The 25,631-nt window shown below is 40.2% G+C and overlaps 1 protein-coding gene across 1 annotated transcript in view; it reads right to left on the bottom strand.

Moving 5' to 3' along the window:
- DNAH11 (dynein axonemal heavy chain 11) overlaps positions 1 to 25,631 on the bottom strand; it is a 326,309-nt gene that overhangs the window by 117,529 nt on the left and 183,149 nt on the right. The window contains 9 exon segments of the mRNA XM_055085043.1: positions 1,517 to 1,678; positions 13,472 to 13,614; positions 14,040 to 14,163; positions 15,077 to 15,239; positions 19,319 to 19,512; positions 19,783 to 19,944; positions 21,466 to 21,705; positions 23,567 to 23,669; positions 24,466 to 24,631. Of these exon segments, the coding sequence (XP_054941018.1) occupies positions 1,517 to 1,678; positions 13,472 to 13,614; positions 14,040 to 14,163; positions 15,077 to 15,239; positions 19,319 to 19,512; positions 19,783 to 19,944; positions 21,466 to 21,705; positions 23,567 to 23,669; positions 24,466 to 24,631 (1,457 nt within the window).

The following is a 25,631-nucleotide window of genomic DNA, read 5'->3' as shown; positions in this document are numbered from 1 at the left end:
TAGATGTTGCATGACAGTTCTTCCCTGGCAATCTAGCAGTAAGTAATTAGATTGACAGACATTTTGGAAAATACAATAAACGATATATGATAAAGCTGTATATATTATGTATATAAAATATACATATAAATATAAATATGCAATAAAGCTAGCTGCATAACAAATAATTAATTGAAAAAGTAAATGTGCCCAGATTTCTAACCATCTGGCCACCAAAAGATATAATATTCAACAAAATGTGAAAGGACTGCTTTGGAAAAGCAGCAGTTACGGCTTTGGGAGAAAAGGAGGCTACAGCAGGTTGCCCCTGTTCACAGCAAAGTTTCAGCTGGAAACAGCCATCACTCCTTAAATATCCCTGATTTTATTTTTGGCTCTGAGAATCACTCTTCCTGCCTGACTTATTCTAGGCACCTTTCGCCTTATCACTCCAAGGAATCAGAAGACAAACCTCCCTGGGAAATGTTCACAATCACCATCCATCCAAACTATCCAATCAGAAAGGTGCTTGATTGACACACAACTTCATTTCTAGGAGGTCTAAATGAAAGCTTCATATCTATTGATACATTCCTTTTTCTCTTTGAATCTGAAGGCTTGAAGTTTTTTTTTCATTTTTTTGTTTCACGCAACTTTTTAAAAATGCAATAGGAGGTGGAAATTTCAACATGAGCAAATGACAAACATAATCTATAAAACATAAACCCAGGGCTTCCCTGGTGGCGCAGTGGTTGAGAGTCCGCCTGCCGATGCAGGGGACACGGGTTCGTGCCCCGGTCCGGGAAGATCCCACATGCCTGGGAGCGGCTGGGCCCGTGAGCCATGGCCGCTGAGCCTGCGCGTCCTGAGCCTGTGCTCCGCGACGGGAGAGGCCACAACGGTGAGAGCCTCGCGTACCGCAAAAGACCCACAAAAAACAAAAAACCAAAAAAAACCCATAAACACATAAAACAAAGAAGCATATACGTTAGTTGACTTAGTGATTGCTAAATATATGGGGGCTGATTTTTCACCTATCAATACCGTAATGAGAAAAATCACAATGAATTGCCTTACTTTGTTAAGAACAAGCATTGCATGGCTATGGGTGCCTACTTTTTTGTTTAGTTGTGAATGTAAAGGATTTATATTCAGTAAGTCCTGTTCTGATGCAAGTAAGAATGATCCTGGCCTTCTGGTGAGTCAGTGGATGAGTAAGAACTCACTCACGTGCTGTTTGTGTGTGTGAGTGTTTGTGTGTCTGTGTGTGTGTGTTAGCGTTTATGTGTGTCTGTGTGTGTGTTCGTGTGTTTGTGTGTCTGTGGGTGTGTATGCACTTCAACCGGATACAAAAAGATCAGCCATCATACTCCGTAAAATGTAAACTCACAAAGGTGATCTTATCATCTTAAACAAACAGGGACAGCTTTCTGCTAGGAGGTGTATTTTGGAAATTATTTACTGAGGACTTGGGTCAGTGAGAGTGGGTGTGTTTGAGAGAGAGAGACAGAGAGATTTAGAAACTGACACGGCATACCTCAATTCCCTTGGTTTCCTCAATGAACCTCCTGCTGACTGTGGCCAGAGCCTCCTGGGGCCAAGCATGGAACCAGTCAACAGCCGTGCAGTTAACCAGGGCTGGGAACTTCCGAGCTCTACGTCTCAGCGTGTGACCAACCGGAGAGAAACACAAAATGATCTGTGGAGACACGGGGGCAGGGCAAAACCAGGAGGATGACGAGTGAGCAAAGAATTACACCGCGACCCTGGACGATGAAAGAAAGGAGCGCAGCCAACCGTGACATTAAACTAGCCTAAAGCACCACAGAGTGGAAAGCAACATGAACCTCCTTGCTAATCAAAGTACAAACCTGCCCCGTCGAACATACAGAAACACTGCTGTGTGCTTTCCTTAAAATTGGTCCCTCTCCTTCTAAACATTTTTGATGATCATCATGCATAGTGGGAAGTTCATTCTTTTCTGTCACACAAGTTACCTTATGACAATTAAAAACAAAAACCAAGTCTCTATGATAAAATAATAGCAAGACTTTCATCTTCTGTCTCCTATTCTGTAATTCACTAGTCTCCATAAAACTGTGTAAGATACTTTTAAGAAAACAGCGTTTTATCACATTCAATGTTTACTTGGTTTCCATTTAAAATAAAATACATTCACTGGAGTTCATACTTAACATTTTTAAAGGAGTAAAAATTTCAGTTTATACATGATCCCGATGAGAAATTTGTAAGTTTTCAAAGCTTTATTTAAGTATTTAATGACTTAAGAGTTAAACTGGAAAGTTTCCATACTCTCTTTAGTGACACAGGGCTGCTTTCTGTCAGGAGTGCCTGGGTTCAGCTGTGACATGTGTCACAGAAGCTCAGTGAGGGAAGCAGGTTATCAGGAGTCCAGTGGGTCTGAATATCCCTTCTGGGCTCGTCAGATGTGGTGCCCTGTGTAAAGTACTAGCACAAAAGAGGTGTTTAGGGAGCTCCCTTTTTGTCCTCTGCTTTCTTTCCCAAGTCTGTGGACTTGAGGGCACTGGGGAGACTGATGCCAACTGGGGTAAGGTCTGAGGATGAGTCTTGGTTTCCTTTTTTCTAGACGCGGCTTGCACTTGATGCTATGAAACAAAGCTCTGCAGTTCTTTCAATGAAGTCTCTCACACTTTGAGAGAAGGCAACTAACAAAACCACTTTTCAAGAGATATATTTTTTCCACATAGCATTTTAAAATTCATGTCATAAAAATGATAAAAATATGTGAAACCATATATTCTCATTTAACAGGTGTTTTTACCATATTAATTTTATATACTATGGCTCTTCAACAGCTCAAGAGATGAATCCTAAGATCTAAAATGATTTTCAACAATGCATAAGCTGACCGATCATTTCTTTTTTATATTCAAGAGTCTAGTTACAAACTGAATAATTGCTGTAATATTGCATGTGCTAAGTTAATGAGCCTCAGTTACAAGGCAGAATTTTCCCTTAAATCTCAAGTGTTTAGGTTTCTCCTAACAGCCTTGTCTCCCCATACATGAGTATTTCTCCTTAATGTCCTAGAAGTTGGTTTTCTGCACCCAACTTACCTCTCATTCAAGACAATTTTAGAGACTTCATTTATACATAATTGTAGCAAAGAGAGGGGGGTGGGGGAAAGCATCATTTATTTGAGGTCCTAAATATTTCCATCACTTCTACACTTACTCTGTTTCTACACTTATTGCCGGCATAGTATCAGGTCTGAAGAATGTGTTAGAAAACAAAGTATCTGAACCATGTGTGGTGAGCCTCAGGAAAAAATACTTTGAGTTAATTTCATGATATGCCTTAATTATTTATTGAAAGATAATACAGAACACTGATTTAAAGAATTATTTTCCTTTTCTACAGTTTTACAGTTGAAGACATTTTTTTTTTTTTCTATGTTATAAGGATCCTCACAATGCCATCTAAATTTCACGTGGAGGGCAGATGGCAGGAGACCAGCGGTTCTCAAAGGATTTTTAGGAGCTGGTTAGAAATGCAAATTCTTGGACCTACTCCAGACCCAGGAAATCAGAAACTCTGGATGGGGCTTGGCAATCTCTGTGTTTCCAACAAGCCTTCCAGGTGATTCTGACACCCACAGCTATAACCTAATAGTCTTAAAATTTCTATGGGAATACCTAAATGAAATATTTACATTTTTAACGATTTTGCATTTGGTGAAATACTCCTAGAATCTAAGTCTCTATTATATACAGAGTGAAGCAGAAAAGTTAGAGAATTTTAAATAAGTTAGATAATCATTAATAACCTCAATTCTATCAGATAAATTAGACCCTGGGAACTAAATTAGAGAAATATGCTTGTTCATTAGTATTTCTTACGAAGGGAAAGAACAGTAGCACACTAGCCTTGAGGAGTGCAAAGACTGCCCCAATTTCTAGCTTTGCTGGAAATCTAGCACAGAAATTCTCTCCATCCAGCTTTCCTGGGTAGTATTCTGAGAGCCTATGCTAATATCTTGAAAGCGTTGGCTGTTCTGCTCTTTTTAAAAATAGTCTCCACAACTTTTTAGACAACCTGGAGTAAACTCAAGTTGTTGCCTCAAGGAACATTACTGTGGGGGGAAGGGGGAATCATCCTATAATTTTCCCGTTGCATTTCCCTAATTTCATGAGAGATTAACATAGCAAAGAATTTATAAGAAAGACAAATAAGTGATTAGAAAAAAGGGTGTGATGCTATGTATAATTTACTTTTTCAGCATCGTTAAAATTGTAAGACATTTAAAGTGTACAATATGATGATTTTATAAACATAGACACTGTGAAAGGATTTCCCCCCATTGAGTCAATGAACACATCCATCACCCCATATGTTTACCTTTTTGTTGACTAATTGTTCTGGCTGGGACTTCTAGTATTATGTTGCATTGGAGTGGTGAGAGTGGGCATCCTTGTCTTGTTCCTGATCTTAGAGGAATAGCTTTCAGCTTTTCACCATTGAGTATAATGTTAGCTGTGGGGCTTATCATATATGGCCTTTATTATTTCAGGTGCATGACCTCTATAACCACTTTGTTGAGAGTATCTATCATAAATGGATGTGTATTTTGTCAAATGCTTTTTCTACATCTACTGAGATGATCATATCATTTTTACCCTTCATTTTGTTAATGTGGTGTATCATAATGATGGATTTGTGGATGATGAACCATACTGCATCTCTGGAATAAATACCACTAGATCACGGTGTATGATATACTTTGAATGTACTGTTGAATTCAGCTTGCTAACATTTTGTTGAGGATTTTTGCATCTATGTATCAAGGATATTGTCCTGTAATTTTCTTTTTTGTGTGGTGTCCTCATCTGACTAGGGTATCAGGGTAATGCTGGCCTTGTAAAATGAGTGTTCCTACCTCTTCTATTTTTTGGAAGAGACTGAAAAGGATCGGTGTTAATTCTTCTTGAAATATTTGGTAGAAGTCACTAATGAAGCCATCTGGTCCTGTAAAATATACCTCTGAAATACTTCAGTCTACTACAATATGCATGTGAACACTCATCTTATTTTACAACTTAGGGGCCATTATCTGCTTATTATCATTATTATCTGAAGTATGCCAATAGAGACACATGGGCTCGGGATGCTTAACCAGCATTTCACACATTCTAATGGAAGCCTGCATTGCAAAGTCGGCTACCTGAGCTCTTAGCTAACTTCTCTCATCAACATAAATGGTTGGTTAGTTAGCATCATGAATACTGGATATGACTGTTCAACGATGAGATGAGTAGTGTTCAAGATATCTTAGAAAAAGAGAAATATCTGTACTTGCACCTCTACTGTTCTGCGAACAAAACAGGAAAAGCTATATCTCAAAGTAACCGAGTAATCCCCTTGACTCTTTAGACTCTGGATTTTGACCAGTCCTGTGCCCTGTGGTAAACAGCTTATGGAAAGTTTCTGTATTTTTATGTGATCCCAATGAGAAGATCAGCTTAATCCTACCATGAAAATATTTCTATATCTGCCTCAAAGGAGCTTTCCAATTAGGGCTAGTCAGGTTCCTAAAAGGACAGAGTTGGGCTTCCAACAAGTTTACAGAGCAGATTTTAAGACTTCAAGACTTGTTTTAAGTTATGTGCTACACATAAACTCCATGTGTACCAGAGTTCAGTCTGAGACTTCTTTCTTATTTTTTTTTTTTTTGCGGTACGCGGGCCTCTCACTGTTGTGGCCCCTCCCGTTGCGGAGCACAGGCTCCGGACGCGCAGGCTCAGCGGCCATGGCTCACGGGCCCAGCCACTCCGCGGCATGTGGGATCCTCCCGGACCGGGGCACGAACCCGCGTCCCCTGCATCGGCAGGCGGACTCTCAACCACTGCGCCACCAGGGAAGCCCTGAGACTTCTTTCTTTGAAGCACATCTTAAATTGGAAGATTTGGGGAGAACATTCCCCATCTCCCGAACAGGTGTCATCTACCTCCAAGTATTCAAGGTCCCTGAAATATACCCCCAAATAGTTCCTGACAATTGCAAATGACCAAATTGGCTTAAGTTAGTTTCCAGCAGTGGATTGGAAAGAAAAGTCGGCTAAGAAAATAAAGTTAAAAATGCCTTAGACAGCTGTGCTCTTTTCTAAAAGCAAATATTCACAAGTAAAAAGCAAACCCTGGAATCACCATCTATATATTTTCTACAGCTCTAATATGTGGATGTCAGGAACTTGCTTTTGGAATCCATATCACAGAATTTTCTATTCCCTTTTTTTCCCCCTCTACACAGGTGTTAAGACTCATTTGCAATGACCCTCTTTTCATTGTGCTTTGTAATACATTTCAATTTCTTTTAGATAAGATCCCATGTAAGTATACATTAATTTGCATATCACTAACAGGCCTCAGTCCATTTCCTCTTGTAATGGAAATTTGAATTGCTATTATCAGTGTATTTTTTTCCAGCTGATATAGTTTATTCTCAGAGGGAATCCTCCCACACTTTCACTTCAGAAGCTTCTATCCATAACTTGTGTTTGCATTTATCCTCAAAAGTCTCAGTATTTTTCAAGATTGATAAGATCTGAATCTTACTGAGAGAATCCTCCCAGGAATGGAGGTTTAGCCTAGAAACGATTCCTCGGATTGATTGTTTTAACATCACCTTATTATCTTTATATATTTTCCTGTATCATCCCCTCACCTAATAACCTTTTAACTTCAATTATTTTTATGAGATTCAACAGAATCTTCACCATACACACATTCTATGCATATTTACATTTATTTTCTTCCTAGGTAACACACAATGACATCATTCCCACAGTCTTTCATGTGTGTATATTCTTCAGTACAGATTTTTACATGAGTTAAAAATTTTTTTCATTGGGGAGTTTTAGTTCTTTTCTTTCTTTACTTTCTTTTTTTTTTTAAATGAAAACTCTTCAATTCATAAAGAAATTGCATGTGGAGTACAGATTTTTACATGAGTTAAAAATTTTTTTCATTGGGGAGTTTTAGTTCTTTTCTTTCTTTACTTTCTTTTTTTTTTTTAAATGAAAACTCTTCAATTCATAAAGAAATTGCATGTGGAAGCCCAATAGACAGCAAAGAGCAAATGCATTCTTGAGGAGTAAAAACAGTAGGAATTATATTCCCCACTATATTTCCCTTCCTGTATATTAATCCTGTATATATGAGGAGAAGAATCCTTTGCATAGTTGCCCTGCTTGTCTCCAGGGCTGGCGCTGCCCACACATTACCTTCCAGGCCAGTCTGCAGCCCCATAACCTCGTATAATAGTGTTTTCCTTTTTCTAAAACGGAAAATCAGATGCCTGAATATCTATTAAATGGGTCCATATGTCAACCACGTTATGCAAGTCTTTTGCCTTATGATCTTTGCTGCTCTGCTAGCAGCGTGGTTGCATTTTTGCTGACACAATGTGATAACTCGATACATGTGCAGTTGGGAGAACAAGCGCCACCGGTGCTGGCAAACCCCATTTTTAGGCATTTAACATATGATATAGGTAGCATTTCAAATTGGTAGTGTAAGGAAAGATTCTATGATAAGAGGTGTTGGGACAATTTGGGGGAGAAAAAGTAGAAAAGCCACCTTATACTGCACAAGGCAATCCAGGGCTAAACATTAAAGATACTATAAATTAATTTAAAGAAAATTCAGGATAATACTTTCATAACCACAGAGTATGAAAATGCTTCCTAAAAAGCCTTAACACACAAAATCCATGAAGTAAAAAAATCAGACTTATCTAATATATAAATGTAAAACAGAAGTCATTGTAAACAAAGTAAGCAGAATTATGGTGAACTTTGAAAAGAACTGGCAACACTAAAACAGACAAGGACATTATGGACATATGGCTATTATTCGGCTATATAAAGAGCTCCTATAAATCAATAAAAAGTCTAACAAACCAATAGGAAAGTTGGCAAAGGGTAAAAATGGATAAAGGTTTCCTACACTTATTTAAAATAAAGCATGTTTGAGTTAAACAGTTCACTCCATACACCAAATTCTTAGAATCATTTGATCTTTTTTTTTCCTGTTGGAGACTTCAAATCAAAAAGGCAAAGAGGGAGGTAAAGAAAATAGTGAGAGATGTGAAAAAAAAAACCCATAGTTCTGAGTATGTACTTTGTATGTGTGTCTACACACATAGAAAACTGGAAGAAAATATACCAATATGTTTCCAGTTGTTATCTCTAGGCAATATAACTGAGCATAGTTTTTATTTTCTTCGTATGGTTCTGTATTTTTAAGTTCTCTAAAATGAACATATATATCTTATGTTATCAAAAATGAATCTCCTCTCTCTCTATATATACATATATATAACATATACTTATGTATATATATAATACGTAATATATATAATTTTAAAATACAGAACCATATGAAGAAAATAAAAACTACACACACATACCCCCACCCATAGATAGACAGACAGACAGTTGGATAACCAAACACACAGATAACTAAAATCTTGGGAAAGAATCAGGGGCTGCTACCTACACTAAGGGTTCTTTTCCTTACGGCATCACATGGCCAGGAAGGAAGGCAAGAAAGAAGAGTTTTCAGGTTAACTAAAGTTATTAGGAGAGAAGATGAGAGTACTATACTCCTAGGATAAATGAGAATTATGCAGGAAAGGATGCACACATACACAGATGTGAAGGAGAGGAGGCACTTGGCGTTGACTCACCGGTTTACTTCAGGCCAACCAAGGACACGCATCTGATCATCATTAATGGGCACACTGCCCTGGGGCATGCAGAGGTCACATTTCACATGCCAACAGGTTCTCACTACCCCTGCATTCCAAACAGGAACTGAGTTTGGGTGGTGAGCAGGGGTAATGGGGTGGTAACTACACATCATTTAGCTTGACCTGCCAGGTGTGCTCGCCAACTCCTGTAACACATTAAGCTTCCCGTGTTGCCCAGCTAGGAACATATGCAAAGGAAGCATCAAGAAATTCTGAGTCTTGAGCACATGCTGGTGAATATCACAAAATATGAAACTAACAGAGAAATCCATTATTCCTTAGAAAATATTCTGAGGATTTGCGGGTAATACACACAGATGAAGAGAAAGACGCTGCCATTTTCTTGCTAAAAGGAGACCCGTTTCTTTGCCGCAGCATTTCTCCCTCAGGGTAAGGTGCTGACCACTGATCTTTCTCATGATACAGCAAACTAAGTGAAGGCCAAGAAGGATGAGAAGTATTTGAGGGAGAGATCTTATTCCTCCTTAGCATTTAAAACACAAAAAACAAACAAACACACATCCTCCTACTCATTTTAGTAGGGAAGGGATAAATTATTCAATTAGTAATCCTGTGACAATAGGGAAAAATGATCCATACCTAACTCCAAAATAAATTCTAGCTTGTACCAAGGTGCACACGAAAAAATGTGACTATGAAAAGGCTCAGACAACAACAGAGGTAAATATAAAACTGATCTCGGTTTCGGTAAGGCCTGCCAAAGCATAGAATCACAGGAAACGCGTAAAAGAAAGGCCTGATGGATTTAACAATATGAAAATGCAAAACTTCTGTACAATCTCTGTACTATATGAATATTAGTAAGTTCAAAAAGAACAACCATGTAATTATCTCAAGAGAGGCTGCAAAGGAATCCAATAGGTAGATATTTCCTTGACAATATACATCCTGAGTCAAAAGCCAACATATAATGTAATAGTGAAACATTAGAAACACCTTCTTTTGTAGATTTGCCAATGCAGTGAGGAAGGAGAACGGATAAAGAGAATATTAGGAAAGACATAATATCATTATCTGCAGGCTATATATCAACCAACTAATAGAAATGATTGATGAGGCAGTAAGGTAGCTGGTTACAAAACTAAAAATCAACAGCTCTCCTATAGAGAAACAATATACCAGTAGAAAATTTTATGAAGGAAATAGTCCTTCTACAAAAGCAATGTGACCTTTTAACATGAAGACTCAATTCTCCCTAATTTAAAAAAAAGCTTTCAGCAGGATTTCAACCAAAATTTAAATGAAATGTGTTTAGAATCTGACAAAATGATTCTGCTGTTTATCCAGACATTAAAAACATGTAAAAGCAACAAAGAAAAACTAGATAAGGGCTATGAAATACTAGATACGAAAAAGTATAATAAAGTTTTCATACCTTACATAGTACAGAGCTGGAATCAGTAGGAGTAACAAGAAAATAGAGTAGAGGATGTGGAAATAGACCCAGTTAACATGGCTATCTGGCATATAATAAAGATGGTCCTTTAAATCAGTAAGGAAGAAATACATGGTGTTGAGATAAAAACACATCTTTTTGGGGAAAAAAAAAGGAACCTGAAACTTCTCGGCTCACTCTTTGTCATAAACAATAATAAATATATTCCAGATGTAGCATAGTTTTCAATGTAAAGCATGACATCATGCAGGCCCTGGAATGGCTGATACTGCTCCTATTCTAAACCAATTTCCAATTTTATTCATAAAGCCTTTGTGACAAGATCAAATATTCACTTCCCCATACTCCCTGGTAGGTGGAGGTGACAAGGGACACACTTGTGATCAGTAAGACATCAGCTTAAGGATTTGGGGGGAGCTCTGGATTCCTGATTCAGAGAGCCCCAAGTCTACTTCCCCACTTTCTTCCTCCTGGGAATATAGACCCTACTGCACTCATCATGTGATCACGAGGCAGGAAGCAGCAGGGTGGTCACTGGCGGGAGAGAAAGATGGAAAAGCATGGGTTTGTAAGGGGATTACTGAGCTAGTCTGGACTCTGACACGGGAGGGAGGCTTTCAGGAACTGTTCCTGGACATTCTCTTCATTTGTAGCCCAAATGAGTTCCAGTTGCTTCTAGTGAAGAGTTTTTAAATCTTGGAGAGAAAAACGCTTTCCTGAATATGTAAGAAACCCCAAATCCATAAAGGCAAACACTGATTAATCTAGGATAAAAACTTAAACATTTTTCCAGAGTTATAAACAAATAAACAAACATGTACCACATATACACTCACTTAAAAGATAAATGATAGAACAGGAAAGATATCCAACACATATATATAAGCCTAATCACTTAATATGCACAGAACTCATAAACAAAAAACCATGTACAATTCAATGGAAAGGTGGGTCCTTTATGATTCAGCCTCGGAGGTTACTCATCATTACTTCTGCTGAACTATACCCTACTCTGTTAGCTGAAGCAGTCATAAGCCCACCCAGATCCAAGGAGAGGGGACCTGAATCCCACCTGTGAGTCAGAAGAGCATCAGAGAAATTGCAGGCACAATTTAAAACTGCTACAAGCTGTGACTACTGAATTTAGCAATTCCCGTGTTAAGAATTTATCCTACAAAAGCAAGCAAAGCTGTGTATACAAGATGCATGTAAAGGACGCTCATGCTAGCATTATTTGTAACAATGGTTGTCAAAGTGCAGCATGCTTCAGAATCACCTGGAGGGTTTGTTAAAGCACAGATTTCTGGGTCCCACCCGGAGTTTCTAATTTAAGAGTTCTGGGGTGGGGCTGGAGAATTTGCATTTTTGAAAAGTTCCTAGGTGACACTGATTCTGCTGCTCTGAACAACAGACTTGGACTGCTGCTGATTTATTACATTACTGTCTCAAATTCTATTATTGTACTTATTTTCCCATTTCACAACGAAAATCTGATCCAAATATATCGCAATGGAACAGGGAGAAATCCCCGGCCTTGTTACAACCTGGCCAACAGATGCTTAGTCACATTTTTGATGGGCAGAAAACTCTCTGGGCAACTGAACCTTGAATTCTGATTTCTAACCTCAGCCCAGAATTGCTCAGTAAGACCAATGTGGAATTTGAAACAGGAGGGCAGAGAAGAATCATAGTTACTCTATTCCTTAACCTCCTCACAGAGGTATATTCACAGCTAATGCCACTTCCCATCCCTTCCTGCGTACTCCAGGCTTTACAGGAGCCGCAAAGTCCATTCCTAACTTTAGTTATTTATTCATTTATTTTTGGCTGCGTTGGGTCTTCGTTGCTGCGCGCGGGCTTTCCCTAGTTGCGGACAGTGGGGGCTGCTCTTCCTTGCGGTACGCGGGCCTCTCACTGTTGTGGCCTCTCCCGTCGTGGAGCACAGACTCCGGACGCGCGGGCTCGGCGGCCATGGCTCACGGGCCCAGCCGCTCCGCGGCATGTGGGATCTTCCCGGACCAGGGGTCGAACCCGTGTCCCCTGCATTGGCAGGAGGATTCTTAACCACTGTGCCACCGGGGAAGTCCTCTGTTCCTAACTTGACAGATGTGGAATACTAGAAGGAGTAGCAAAGTAGTAACTCTTCTAGGTTACTAAGCATTACTATACTAGGAAGTCTCAATTTTCCATATTAGTATTTTTTTTTTTTTTGGTATGCGGGCCTCCCTCTGCTGTGGCCTCTCCCGTTGCGGGGCACAGGCTCCGGACGCGCAGGCTCAGCGGCCATGGCTCACGGGCCCAGCCGCTCCGCGGCATGTGGGATCTTCCCAGACCGGGGCGCGATCCCGGTTCCCCTGCATCGGCAGGCGGACGCGCAACCACTGCGCCACCAGGGAAGCCCCATATTAGCATTTTAAATTGGCTTTCTGCCATGAGTTTGGAGGGGCTTCTTGTTCTACTACTTCACCCTTCTTGCTGCTCTTATTTGGTTATATTATATCCCTATATGCTACACTAAAGCATGGAGTAGTCTCTGTGGAGGAACCGTGGGTTGAGCCTCAGATCGTCTGAGTGATAGGCCATAATTATTTGCCCTGAAGTACTAACATAATAGTCACTTCCTTAACTCAAACTCTTCCTCTGCTCCCTTAATGATTTAAAAAACCCTTGCTTCACCCCAATTTACTTTCCCAGACTGATCCACCTGGTTCTTCCTACAGGAACTCTCCATCCCAGTCATTTAGAGCTATTTGGGGTTTCTCCAAATATGCACCATGCATTCCACCTTTACTCTTATATAAATGCTATTTCCTCTCCCTGAAAGTTCTTCCCCACCCCATCGCTTCCCCATGAATTCCAAGCCACACTTGACACACAGCACACCACTTCCTTCAGGAGGGTCTAGTGTCATTAGGAAGGGTGCTGTACTCCTCTGGAATCACAGAGCACCATTCACACTGGTCCCAGACTACCATTATTTGTGGTGCCTCTTGTCTCCTGTAATAGTGTAAGTTCCTCAAGGACAGAGACCATGTTCAGCTCACTCGAGTAGTGCAATCTGCTCAGAGCAATGCTTTGTAGGAGCCCAGCATCACGGGAAACTTGAAGAAGGTGCCCTCCAGATACTCATGGAAAAATGCAAATGTCCTTTCAAAATGAATGACTGGATGTCCTTACAAAATGAATGAGTGGAATTCAAACTTGTCATATGAATTGTGAAACAGAACCATAGCAGAGTTCTAACAGCATGTTTAACTAAATGCAAGTAAAGCAAATGTTTCTTACTTTCAGCTGTAGTCGCACCCGGGCTAAAAAGAATTTCCAACAATTTTCTCTGGAGTCCACCATGCCCAGACCATGAACTTCATTACGAATTCCAGAAATTATCTTGTCTACGTCTTCATCACTGAACAGATCAGGGATTTCCCCTGCCCCCAAAGGAATGAGTAGAATTATTAAAAGACTGCCACAATTTAAATTTTAGACATGACTTGAAATGCTTTCTAATACAAAGTTCACCTTTAATGATAAAGAGTTTGAAACAGAAACGCAATTTTTCTTTTTGCATTTACAAGACACACAACACACTGAGGACAAGCTATGACGAATCCACCCACTAAACTCGCACATGTAGGAATAACATTTACTTCACTGAAGGCCTCTCCAAGGCATCTCACATCTGCAAGCAGACTAAGAAAGAATATACTTCAAATTAGTTAGCTTTATAGGTTTCTCCCCAAAGAATGTCCCAGCAAACATCTCAAAGACAAATTATCTCTATTTAAAGTTCACTGAAACTACAGATCATTAGTCTTTGGGGAAGATCTTTCATGAAATGTGTTGATTTAATCACCTGATGCCAGCAAGTCATTAATCAGCACGAGAAAGCTCTCATCTAGAACCTGTGCATCTGTCAGCAGGAACGCAGTGGGCATGTTCTTGGCTCCGGTTCTGATGTACAAATTGGCAAGATCTACCTGTAAGGAAAGGAGGCCATTATTCACTCTGTATTAAAATGCTGGTGTGACGTTGGGAGTGTGTGTGCGAGGGCTAGGGAGAATTGAGGCACTACAGTGGGAGGGCTGTGTGCTGTCCTTTTCCCCGTTTACATATTCTTTCCTCACAGTGACCATCTTCTTACGGGGGCAAACAGCATGACGTCACCTCCATTTCTGGCATATAATGATGAGTATCATGTTTGTGGCCTAATGGAGCCCAAGATGCAAATAGGCTCCTGAGAAACAACTCCCTTCTATTCGAGTAAAAGTGAATGCAGTAACGGCACTGTCAAGCAATGCAGTTAAAAGAAGTTTTTGGCTCATTTCAACAGCTGTCTACTTCATTGGCTGGTGACTTATGTAGTTAGTTTTATTTAGTAATATTGAAAGCATGTGGTTTGGTTTTTTTTGCTTTAAAATAGCACTTGCCACAAACTCTAAGTACTCTTTTGTAAGTACTGTTGTAACTCAAAAGCAAAATTTTAAAAACACGTCAGAGCTTCTTGACTGTGTTCCCATCATATTTTATTTTCATAATCTGATCCAAAGTGGAAGAAATCTCTTCGTGCTTGTAAAAAAGAAAAAAGTATCTTCCCCCCCACCTCCACAGTATGGGGTTATGAATACTGCTGATTATCAAGTATGGTCAATGCAAAAGAAAAAAACATGTTTGTGTAAGCAAGTATTTAATAAAATATGTTCTGAGCCAGTTCTACAGGCTTATAGGCTTATATACCTATAAATGTTGGGAGCAATTTGCTATTACTAATCGGACCATGAAGGAGAAACAGCCAACTAAATCCTCTAAAGAGCTTTCCCCCCTCTCCATGGATGATGGGAGAACTTATATCCTGGGGCAGAGGGGCGCAAGGATGCCCATCACTGTACTTACCCGAAGTTCTTGGATTCCAAAGCCTTCTGTCAGAGTGATCTGGAAGACCTCGAGGCTGCAAACGTGGGCTGCCAGGCGGGACAGGCTCTGCTTGCCACTGCCCCCCACTCCAATCAAGAGCGCGTAACCCCGAGGAGCCCGCAGGATCCGGCTGATGCGACACCTGGGGAGAGAAAGCGCACCCCCTGCAGATGATATCCAACGAGCCCTGGGGCCATGTCTGTTTCATTTTTCACATATTTAGATACTAAATTCCGATTTTCATTTCAGACTTTCCGTCCCTGTTCCTCTGTTTTCCCATTAAACAAAGACGCTGCCCGAGTCTGCCGCTGCATCGCTTGCCTAACAAACCATCCTGGCTAATGACATCTGGACCCTCACTGCTGTATTACTCTCCACCAGAAGAGGACAGAAAATGAAGACAAGGCCTTTCATCAAAGCGTCACATTTTCCTGATAAGCAAGAAAGATCCTAACCTCACATCAGCATCCATCTACAAGGACATCAAAGGGGGAATATTTTTGGGCCAGAAACCTTTGCTGTAGAATTACTGTGGAAAGAATGGATTTGTTCAAACCGACAAACACCTCACATGTGACTTACTTCATGCATTTTAAACACCTGCCTTTTTATATGATTCTTAACATCCTTTGCACTAAAGCTTTCCCTGTGCCTCGAGCTGTCTAAAACATTTACTGCAACTGTTAGAATCCCAGAGTTAAATTTCCGGCAAGGTCAACTAATCCCTTGTTCTATATTACTGAAGAGATTCTGAATGCTTAAACTTTTGATATTATTGCTATATCTTACAGTTAGGAATAAGTTGGCTTTAACATGATCAAAATATGCGTGTGGTTGAAGAAATTTGCCATAATTATGTCATAAATATTAAGAAAAGTAAGAAAACAAAATATAAGCATATGGAAACCCAAATGCAAAAAGAAAAAAACCAAACCAAAACCCAAAAAACCACACTGTTGTATTTGCTGTCAGTTGCTTTCCTGAATCAATTTAAACTTCAAGGCCTGAATGATCCACATAGATTTTTTTTTTTTTTCTTTTGCGGTACGTGCGCCTCTCACTGTTGTGGCCTCTCCCATTGCGGAGCACAGGCTCCAGATGCGCAGGCTCAGCGGCCATGGCTCACGGGCCCAGCCGCTCCTTGGCACGTGGGATCTTCCCGGACCGGGGCACAAACCCATGTCCCCTGCATCGGCAGGCGGACTCTCAACCACTGCGCCACCAGGGAAGCCCTTTTTTTTTTTTTTTTTTTTTTTTTTTTTAAAGAGCGCTTTTTGAAAAAATGAAGTTGGGGTCACTTATACAAGGACCGACACGTGAGCATTTCCTGAAAACCTTCAATAGCTGAAAAGACAGGTTATTTTTCCAAGCTCAGCCATCTCGTTACATTTTATTTTACAGGACCATACAACAAAACCACTTTGGGAAAGCTGCGAGGCTACTCCAACACGAGTGACACCCCAAGTTACAAAGCAGGGTTGTCATTTCATTTTAATGTGTGCTTTGAGGTCGGCACCTCACCAGAGTCTCTCAGTGGCAAAAGTCCCTTTCTACAACATTCAAGGACACTCTCTGAAATCATCTCTGACTCTGAGTAAATCAGCTTCTAGCTCATAATCCCTGATCAAAGTAATGGCTTTCCCTTTAGGTCACCGAGAACTCTGTGTTGAAGGATTACAGGGGAAGACTCTTCAGCGCCAATGGGACATCTCTTCCACCCGAGCCACGACAGACGATCAGCGTATACTAACCCAACCAGCAACAGTGTTACTAATAACTCACTTATCACCACGGTGAGAGATTCTAACTGAAGCTTCCTGTCTGCGTAATCAGAGGATTGCATCTGCAAAGGGATCGATAAAACAATCAACACCTCACATGCTTATAATAACTGATGATGGGGAGGCCTCCCAAGTTTTTCTTAGGCACTTGGGCTCAACATTTTAAGGGGGAACTCTTCTGAAAATTGAATTCTCCACGGTTTTTGGGTCTGTTTGAGTTGCCTTCCTCACATACTTCCTTCTTTCTTGATTTATTTCATTATTTTAATCTTTGCCCAAATATCACTTGTTAGAAAAGCCAATGTTATTCATTGAATGGCCTCCCCCCAAATTCATACATTGAAGTCCTAACCTCCAGTACCTGAGGATATAAGCTTATTTGGAAATAGGGTGATTGAAGAAGAAACTAGTTAGGATGAGGTCATAGGGGAGTAGGGTGAGCACCTTATCCAGTACGACTGGTGTCCTTATAAAAAGGAGAAATTTGGATACAAACACACACAAAGGGAAACTGCCACGTGAAGATTGGAGTTAGGCTGTCACAAGCCAAGGAACTACCAGCAGCAAGGAAAGAATTCTAGAACAGAACCTCCACAGCACCTTCAGAAGGAGCACAGCCCTTCCAGCCCTTCAGACTTCTTGCCTCCAGAACTGTTGAGACAATAAATATCTGTTTTTCTAAACTACCCAGTTTATAGTGTTTTGTTAGAGCAGCTCTAGGAGACCAGTACAGCCACTGAGAAATAATGGTGACTAGGAGAACAGGATTGGAAGGAAAGATGCAATCGACTTCCCACATGGCAGCAGCAACGGCAAGCTGTTTAGATTATTCAACAAATCCTGTCATTCCCGTGCTAAAACCTGACCCAAAGCTTCTCACTGCAGTTAGAATGAAATAAACCCCCCTCTCCTCTGGTTAAAAGGAAACACGCTGTACACGTGAGGCCTGTGCCCACCTCCCCATCTTGTCACATACTGCTCTCCCCACCTCTCCAGGATGCTGCCACAATGACCCTCTTTCTGCTTTTGAACGTTCAGTCTTGAGGCCACATGAAATCTGCCCATACCTAGAATGTTCTTCCTCCAGATCTTTCCATGCCTAGCTCCTGCATATCATTTTGATCTCACCTTTAATGTCACGTCCTCACATAGATATCCAGTCCCTCTTTGGGAATCCACATGTTTATTTCTCAGAGTCAATCAATTTTATTCCTCAGCAGGACATACCACTTTCTGCCATTTTTCTCACTTGTTTATTTTTTCGTATACTTATAAATGTCGCATCGCATCACTAAAACATAAGCTCGATTAGAGAAAGAACTAGACTATCTTTGCTGCTGTCTCCCCAGGACCTCAGGCAATGTCTGACAGCAGGGGTGCCACAGACAGTCGCATAATCTGTGCACTGCACAAGATGCCCAGGCTAGGAGGTAAGAGCCTTGTCAGCCATGCTCTACACCAGGAGAGGGGCCTTTTTCTAATTTTCTGCCCAGAAAACATGGCCCTCCCTTTTTTGTTTTCTAATACGCACATAAGTACAGAATAGGCTGTCAATGTTCCTCTTTAGCACTAAGTAGGCTCTCAATAAACATTCTTAACTAAGGAAAATCAGTTTGAGTCCATCCTGTCTCTGCCACTTATGAACTTTAAGACTTTGAACAAGTCACTTACCTTCCTCTTTCTTAATATTCTTACCTAACAGAGGTACAGTAAAAGAAAATGAAATTACGGCTCTGATGGCACTTCAAAAAGTAGTGTACCTATGTAAGACCTTATTAAGATTGTAACATAATTTATAGAGACACTTAATATTTTTTTAAAGGATCCACGACACCTAAACCTATTATTTATTTATTCATTTATATAAAAGTTATCTACTATTATACAAAGAATTATGTTTGATATTCTTGTATTTGCTGAATATAAGCAATAAAAGCTCTTAGTGACCTTCTCTGAATCAGGCCCACACATTCATAGTTATATAAACTAAGAAGATTTGAATGACTTTTTGCAGAAGATAATTTTCTCATCTAACTCAGATTATCAATTACTTTCCTTTAGTGTAGAAGTCAATTTCCTTCCTACATATGTACATTCTTGAGGTCTTCTACAAGTTGCCTCTGGCTTATGACATGGTAAGTGGCTGCATTTACTGGGATGTGACATATTAATGTCATTTAAGAGGGTTGTGGCTTACCTTTTTTTTTCTTCTTGTGCTGTCAATCAAGTTTTTTTTTCATTTTTTTTCATCTTTTGAAGTAACATTGGTTTTTAACATTATATAAGTTTCGTGGAGACACTTAGTTTTATACTGTATGGCAAACAAGAAGTAAGAACTGATAGTTCCAAGTATTCAATAGATCACACTGAACAACAACAACAATTGTGGACACCTAGCCATTTTTACTTTGTGGAAAAGCATCACAGCCAGTCAACTCACACATGTTGCATGGCGTCTTCAAATAAAACAAGGTGCATGGCGGCATTGAGTTCGTTGTAGTTATCTAAGGCTTCGGTCAGAAATGTCCTCAGCACCTCCCAGTCCCTCACCGGCAGGTAACACGGGTCTTTGCTGCCATTAGCAAAATGACAGTAGATGAGGGGCTGTTGAAGCAGCACATAGCTGTCTACACCCTGCAGCAGGAGGAAGAGAAAGACACGGTCATGTCAATCTCCAGAAATGATTCATCTGGAGGCAGAGTGGCCTATGCAGGGAAAAGCTTGCAAATCAAACCACGAGTAGGTGGGTATGATGCTCCCCAGTACAGACCAACTGCATCCTGGGATCACAGCTGTTTCAGCCAGGTAAGCATATGCACAATTCATTCACATCCTTATCCCATTTCTGCCCCAATGCCAATTTGTGCCAGAGCAAATAGTGACCTCTGGCATTCATTTACTTACTTCAAAATATTTACTAGCAGTTTCCAGCATGTTTTTATGAAACAAATTATGATCCTTTGTGTCTATCAGTTTGTCTCCATAAACACGAGAAGATTCATGAAGCCACAGGCGTATTAAATCATTTGGACCCTTTAAACACTCAGGAGAAGCAAATAAAATCCCCTACAAGGCAAGAGTGATAAATATTAAAACTTCAGAAGGTGGTGGCATTCCAAGATAATATTTCCTTTTAACGTTTTCTTTAACTGTGTACTGAATTTAGCAATACACTGAGTTACAAGTATTATAAATAGTAGTACATACATATTAGTAGTTGTACTCTCTGATAAGCAACATTTAAAAAATTAACTGTCATTTATACCCATTTTTTAGGAATGCAGCTAAGACTGTACTTCAAGAGTCAGCCTAGGAACTAAATACCAGATTTTAGAACTTGTACCTGCTGTCTTCAGTGAATTAAGTTTCCAAAACCAGAGTACAAACAGCAAACATGAAAGTCACTGGATGATAATATTTTTTACTCTAAAATCCTGGGATATCATTTAATCTAACCCGTTCATTTCACAGATGAAACATATGAGACCCAAAGTCCACTGCCTGAATTCACCCTTCAAGGGTAGTCAAAGATTTTTATTCCCCCCTTTCCTCAACACTGTCCTTCATATCTTGGATTCATATAGACCCAGTCCTCATGGAGAGGGTCACGGTGCTCTGGGCTTATGGGACAACACCAAGGGAGTCACAGAGACTTAGCTGCAAAAGGCTAAACAACTGGTTGATGTTAGGTGTAGCTAAAAGACTGGATATCAACTGTGAGCAGACAGGCCTCTCACCCCATGGTCTCCCCTCCCTCCTAAGATCAAAAATCTGCTTTTAAACACCACTTTATTGAACACAGTCTTTCAGGCAGGTGATAGAAATATCGAGATGAAAAGGAATGGTCCACTTTCTGAGGAAACTTTTGCCTAATGCGGTGTGAGTTTTGAAGCAGTTGTGAAGTGATTCAGAAAGGAGGGTTATAAAAGTATAAAGAAACAAAAATCACCAAATATAAAGAAGTCTCATGAAGTTTTCATATTCAACCAGTTTACTACTTCTGTTACAAAAGAACTTTGAGCCATAAATAACTCTTCAACTGCTTTTACTCTACCAAGTAGGCCACATAAGTTGGATATTTTCAGAATTCCAAAGTTTTGAATCCCTTCTTTGGAACTTCCTTTCTAAATCGTATACATACACGCTGTCCTTTTACCAGATAAGCAAGTTAAGTGTCAATGCCAAACCAAAATAATCTAGGAATTTAAGAAATTATAATTTCTCTTGATGCATGTTTAAAAACTGTACCACATACATATTAAAAAATGACAAATTATCCCTCTTACTTGCACAGAAAGAAACACTCAAATATTTATATGGAATAAATGAAATAGGGAACTAAGATTTCTACCTTAGCTTCTGTTGCTAAGTCTCTAGCAACCTAAGAGGACTCACTACTCTCACTGACAAAATGGGACTAATAAACCTGCCATACTAACTTCATAGAGAAGTTTATGGTGGAAAATGAAAGAATACATGGTCAAGTACATAGCATAATTTTCGACTAAGTTCTATGAATGAACGCCATTAATATTACTATAATCAGTGTTCCACTCAAGACACATTAACACAGAGCCACTGAGGTACCTGGAAGACGTTTGACAGGTCTCTCAGATTAAAGAGGTAGTGGAATTTAATGGCTGTGGGTAAAAAGGTGTGTGTCATTGTCTGATGGAATGCGATTGTTGCCTGTATCAAAGTGGGGCCACTCCTGAGAACTGACGGACCAAATGCTTGCTGGTGGAAATGGAAATTCAGGATTTGGCTGTAGATGGTGTTTAGTGCATCCATGGATGGAAAGTTGAATGCAAACACTGTGAAATGTCTCTGAAAAGAAAAACAAACATAAGAGTTGCATAAACTAGAAAATGTAATGGTACCAGTAGATTACAAAAAAGGGGGGGGACCTTATTTTTTCAACTCTTCCTCTATCCATGCCCATTGCCATGTAACTTGGTAGTGCCTTCCACTCTGACTCTCAAACTTCCCATAAGACTTGACCAAGGCAACAGAAGGAGGTAGAAGTAACAGGGTACCAGTCACTGTCAGACGCTTGTGTGTTTCCACTTGCTGTCTTAAGGCTCTACCTCTGCAATGAATTCTACATGTCGGCCAAAGGATGAGAGACACATGACACAGAGCCACGTTGTCCCAATCACTCTAGCCAAAGCCACCCTGAGTAGCTGACAGTTAACTCCCCAACATGTGAACAAGTCCAGCCAAGATCAGCAGAGTCACCCATCTGAGCTTCAAGTGACCGCTCATAAACTAGTAAACAACACTGACTGTTGTATGCTGTTGTTGTATGTACGGTGGTGGTGGTGATGATTATTTAAAAGCTTACATGCACTCAGAAAACCTGAACGTAAATATTTACTGTAGCTTTACTCAGAATTGCCAAAACGTGGAAACAACCAAGGCATCCTTAAATAAGTAAATGGATAAACAAACTATGGTACATCCAGACAATGAGTATTATTCAGTGATAAAAAGAAATGAGCTATCAAGACATGAAAAGACATGGAGGAACCTTAAATGCATATTTAGGCTAAGTAAAAGAAGCCAGTCTGACAGGCGTACGGAATGGACTTGAGGACACGGGGAGGGGTAAGGGTAAGCTGGGACGAAGTGAGAGAATGGCATGGACTTATATATACTACCAAATGTAAAATAGATAGCTAGTGGGAAGCAGCCGCATAGCACAGGGAGATCAGCTCGGTGCTTTGTGACCACCTAGAGGGGTGGGAGGGAGACGCAAGAGGGAAGAGATATGGGGATATATGTATACATATGGCTGATTCACTTGGTTATACAGCAGAAACTAACACACCATTGTAAAGCAATTATACTCCAATAAAGATGTTAAGTTTAAAAAAAAAAAAGAAAGAAAGAAAGAAAGAAGCCAGTCTGAAGAGGCTACATACTATATGATTCTAACTATATGACCCTCTGGAAAAGGCAACACCATAGAGACAGGAAAAGGATCAATGGTTGCCAGGGATTCGGTGGGGAGGGCTGAACAGGTGGAGTACAGGAGATTTTCAGGGCAGTGAAATTACTCTATATGATACTTTAATGACGGATACCTGTAATTATACATTTGCCAAAACCCACAGAATGTGTAACACAAAAAATGAACCCTAGGGCTTCCCTGGTGGCGCAGTGGTTGAGAGTCCGCCTGCCGATGCAGGGCACGCAGGTTCGTGCCCAGGTCCGGGAAGATCCCACGTGCTGCAGAGCGGCTGGGCCCGTGAGCCATGGCCGCTGAGCCTGCGCATCCGGAGCCTGTGCTCCGCAACGGGAGAGGCCACAGCAGTGGGAGGCCCGCATACCAAAAAAAAAAAAAAAAAAAAAAAAAAAAAAACCCTAATGTAAACTTTAGACTTCAGTTAATAATAACTTATCAATATTGGCTCATCAGTTGTAACAGATGCAGCACACTAATGCAAGGTGTTTTTAAATGGCTCGTGGGGAGTATATGGGAACTCTGTACTTTCAGCTCATTTTTCTGTAAATCTAAAACTGCCCTAAAAAGTCCATTAATTAAAATAAGCTTCCATGCTTCACCAAATGTCCAGTAGAACCATACATCCTAATCTTTATCCCCAAACACTAAGAATCAAGATCTACAACGTGTGAGTAAGATATTCAGGGGCTCTTTGGAGGAGAGCAGTATTCAACCCCCTACCTGTAGTCTAGGATTGATAGTGAAACTGCCCACCATTGGATTCATGCAGGCAACATACTGACAGCTGTGGATTTCTTTAAGCATCACTTTCTGTCTATCATACCTGCAAGACAGAAAACAGAACCTTAAGTCCCAAAGCTCAAAATGACAACAAAACCCACCAATCCATAAAGGACTTCACAGATTGTTTCTTTCGATCTTTATAATCGCTCTGTGACGTTGAGCTTGTTAGCCTACCTGAGAGACATAAAAACTAAAGCTCAGAAAACTGAAGACTGCATGGCTCCTTTGATGCCAGAATCAGCATATGGAGCCGAATCAATAGGTACTATTACTGCTTATTGATTCTCATGTGAGTCTGGTTAGAAACACCCACAGCAAGACTGGGGGATTGCAGACTGCAATGCCCAGATATTACCAGAGGGTTACATCCCACAGAAAATGTCAAGCTTCTCCTAAGTAATTGAGTGTGAGTTAATGCATTAAGGAGCTTAACGCTTAAACTAGACAGTTTACGTTTCTAAGGTACTTTTCAATCCACTTCTTCCAAAGAGTCAAAGCAAACCTATTCCATTTAAGATGAGCAACAGGGGATGCAAAACGAAGCCCAAAAAGTATCATAGAAAATGCTCCTCAGAAGAGGAAGAAACTGGGGTAATTTCATTTTTTTTTAAAACATCTTTATCGGAGTATAATTGTTTTACAATGGTGTGTTAGTTTCTGCTGTATAACAAAGCGAACCAGCTGTACATATACATATATCCCCATACCTCCTCCCTGTTCTCTTGCGTCTCCCTCCCACCCTCCCTATCCCACCCCATTAATTCCATTTTTAAATGTTTATGCATAGTCATAACAAGTAGATTTTGGTAGAAAATACAATACAGACAACTGCTTACCAGTGACCATAATCAATATGCTGTCGAATCAGAGTGTGGGGCTGAACAGTGCCGTATAAGTCCACTGCAGGCATATTCATGTCGTCGATAAAATAAACCAATTTTTTCTTTCCTCCTGGACCATAGTTACGACCAGCTTTTTTCTCTAGAGGTTTCTCAAGAATTCCTGAAACCAATGTATAATTCTGTCCACCAAATAAAATGTAACCTTCTGTTTATATATAATAAAATATAAATATATTTATATATAAAATAGAACCTTAGTCCTTTTTTCTTGTTTTTCCTTATCCTCTCCCCATTTCACCCACTCCGTGGCTTCAAGTACCATTTCTCTGCAGGTTAATCCCAGAAACATATCTCTGTTCACCACCTTCTATGTCACTCTCTCCTCGAGCTCACCTTGACTCTCCTTTCCTAGAGTGTCAATATCTGCAGCATGATGTCACACTGGCCATCACATCTGAGACCACACCATTGCTGACCTTTGCACCTTCCTTCCCTGTACCTACTGTAAAACAAGAACCACTGCTGGTCCACCCAGAACCTGGTGAATCAGTCCTTCTTTATCAAAATAGAGTCTAGGGACAGCTCAAGAATTTCTCACACCTCTCTTCTTGGGCCATAGCATGCAGAAGTACAAGAAGATACTGTATGTAGATGTTATCCCGCGTATACATCAAATTACATTTCTTCACATGCCTATCTGACTTTGTGTCGGTATGTTTAAGAGAAAATCATGAGTATAGAAAATCTTGAACAGTATGGACCTGAGATGTAGCATCTAATTACTTGCCTATTCTCTAAATGGACTATAAATAGCTTGAGGACGAGGAACTATATCATGCTCATCTCTGTATTCCTGATGACAACCACAACAAATAAGTAACTGTTAAATGAACAAAGGAATGAAGGAATAAAGAAATATACAATGAATAAATTAACAAACCCCTCTTCCAAGCAGCATATCTGCATTTACAAATGCTTGCTGGACATCAGTTCCTATTAGCCACTGGCACCTGGACGTTTGGCCAACACCAAATACGCCTGTTCCCAAACTCAATTTCACAAGCCTCCTCCTCACTCACAACCCATCTCTTCTTTTTAGCCTCCTGTGCTCCTGTTTATAGGATTAACATCTCCCAGTCAGCCAGATGCAAAGCCTGAAT

This window comes from Physeter macrocephalus, chromosome 5, assembly GCF_002837175.3.
Source record: "Physeter macrocephalus isolate SW-GA chromosome 5, ASM283717v5, whole genome shotgun sequence".
Classification (NCBI taxonomy): Eukaryota; Metazoa; Chordata; class Mammalia; order Artiodactyla; family Physeteridae; genus Physeter; species Physeter macrocephalus.
Note: the sequence above shows the minus strand (reverse complement) of the source record. Positions and strands in the feature narration are given on the sequence as shown.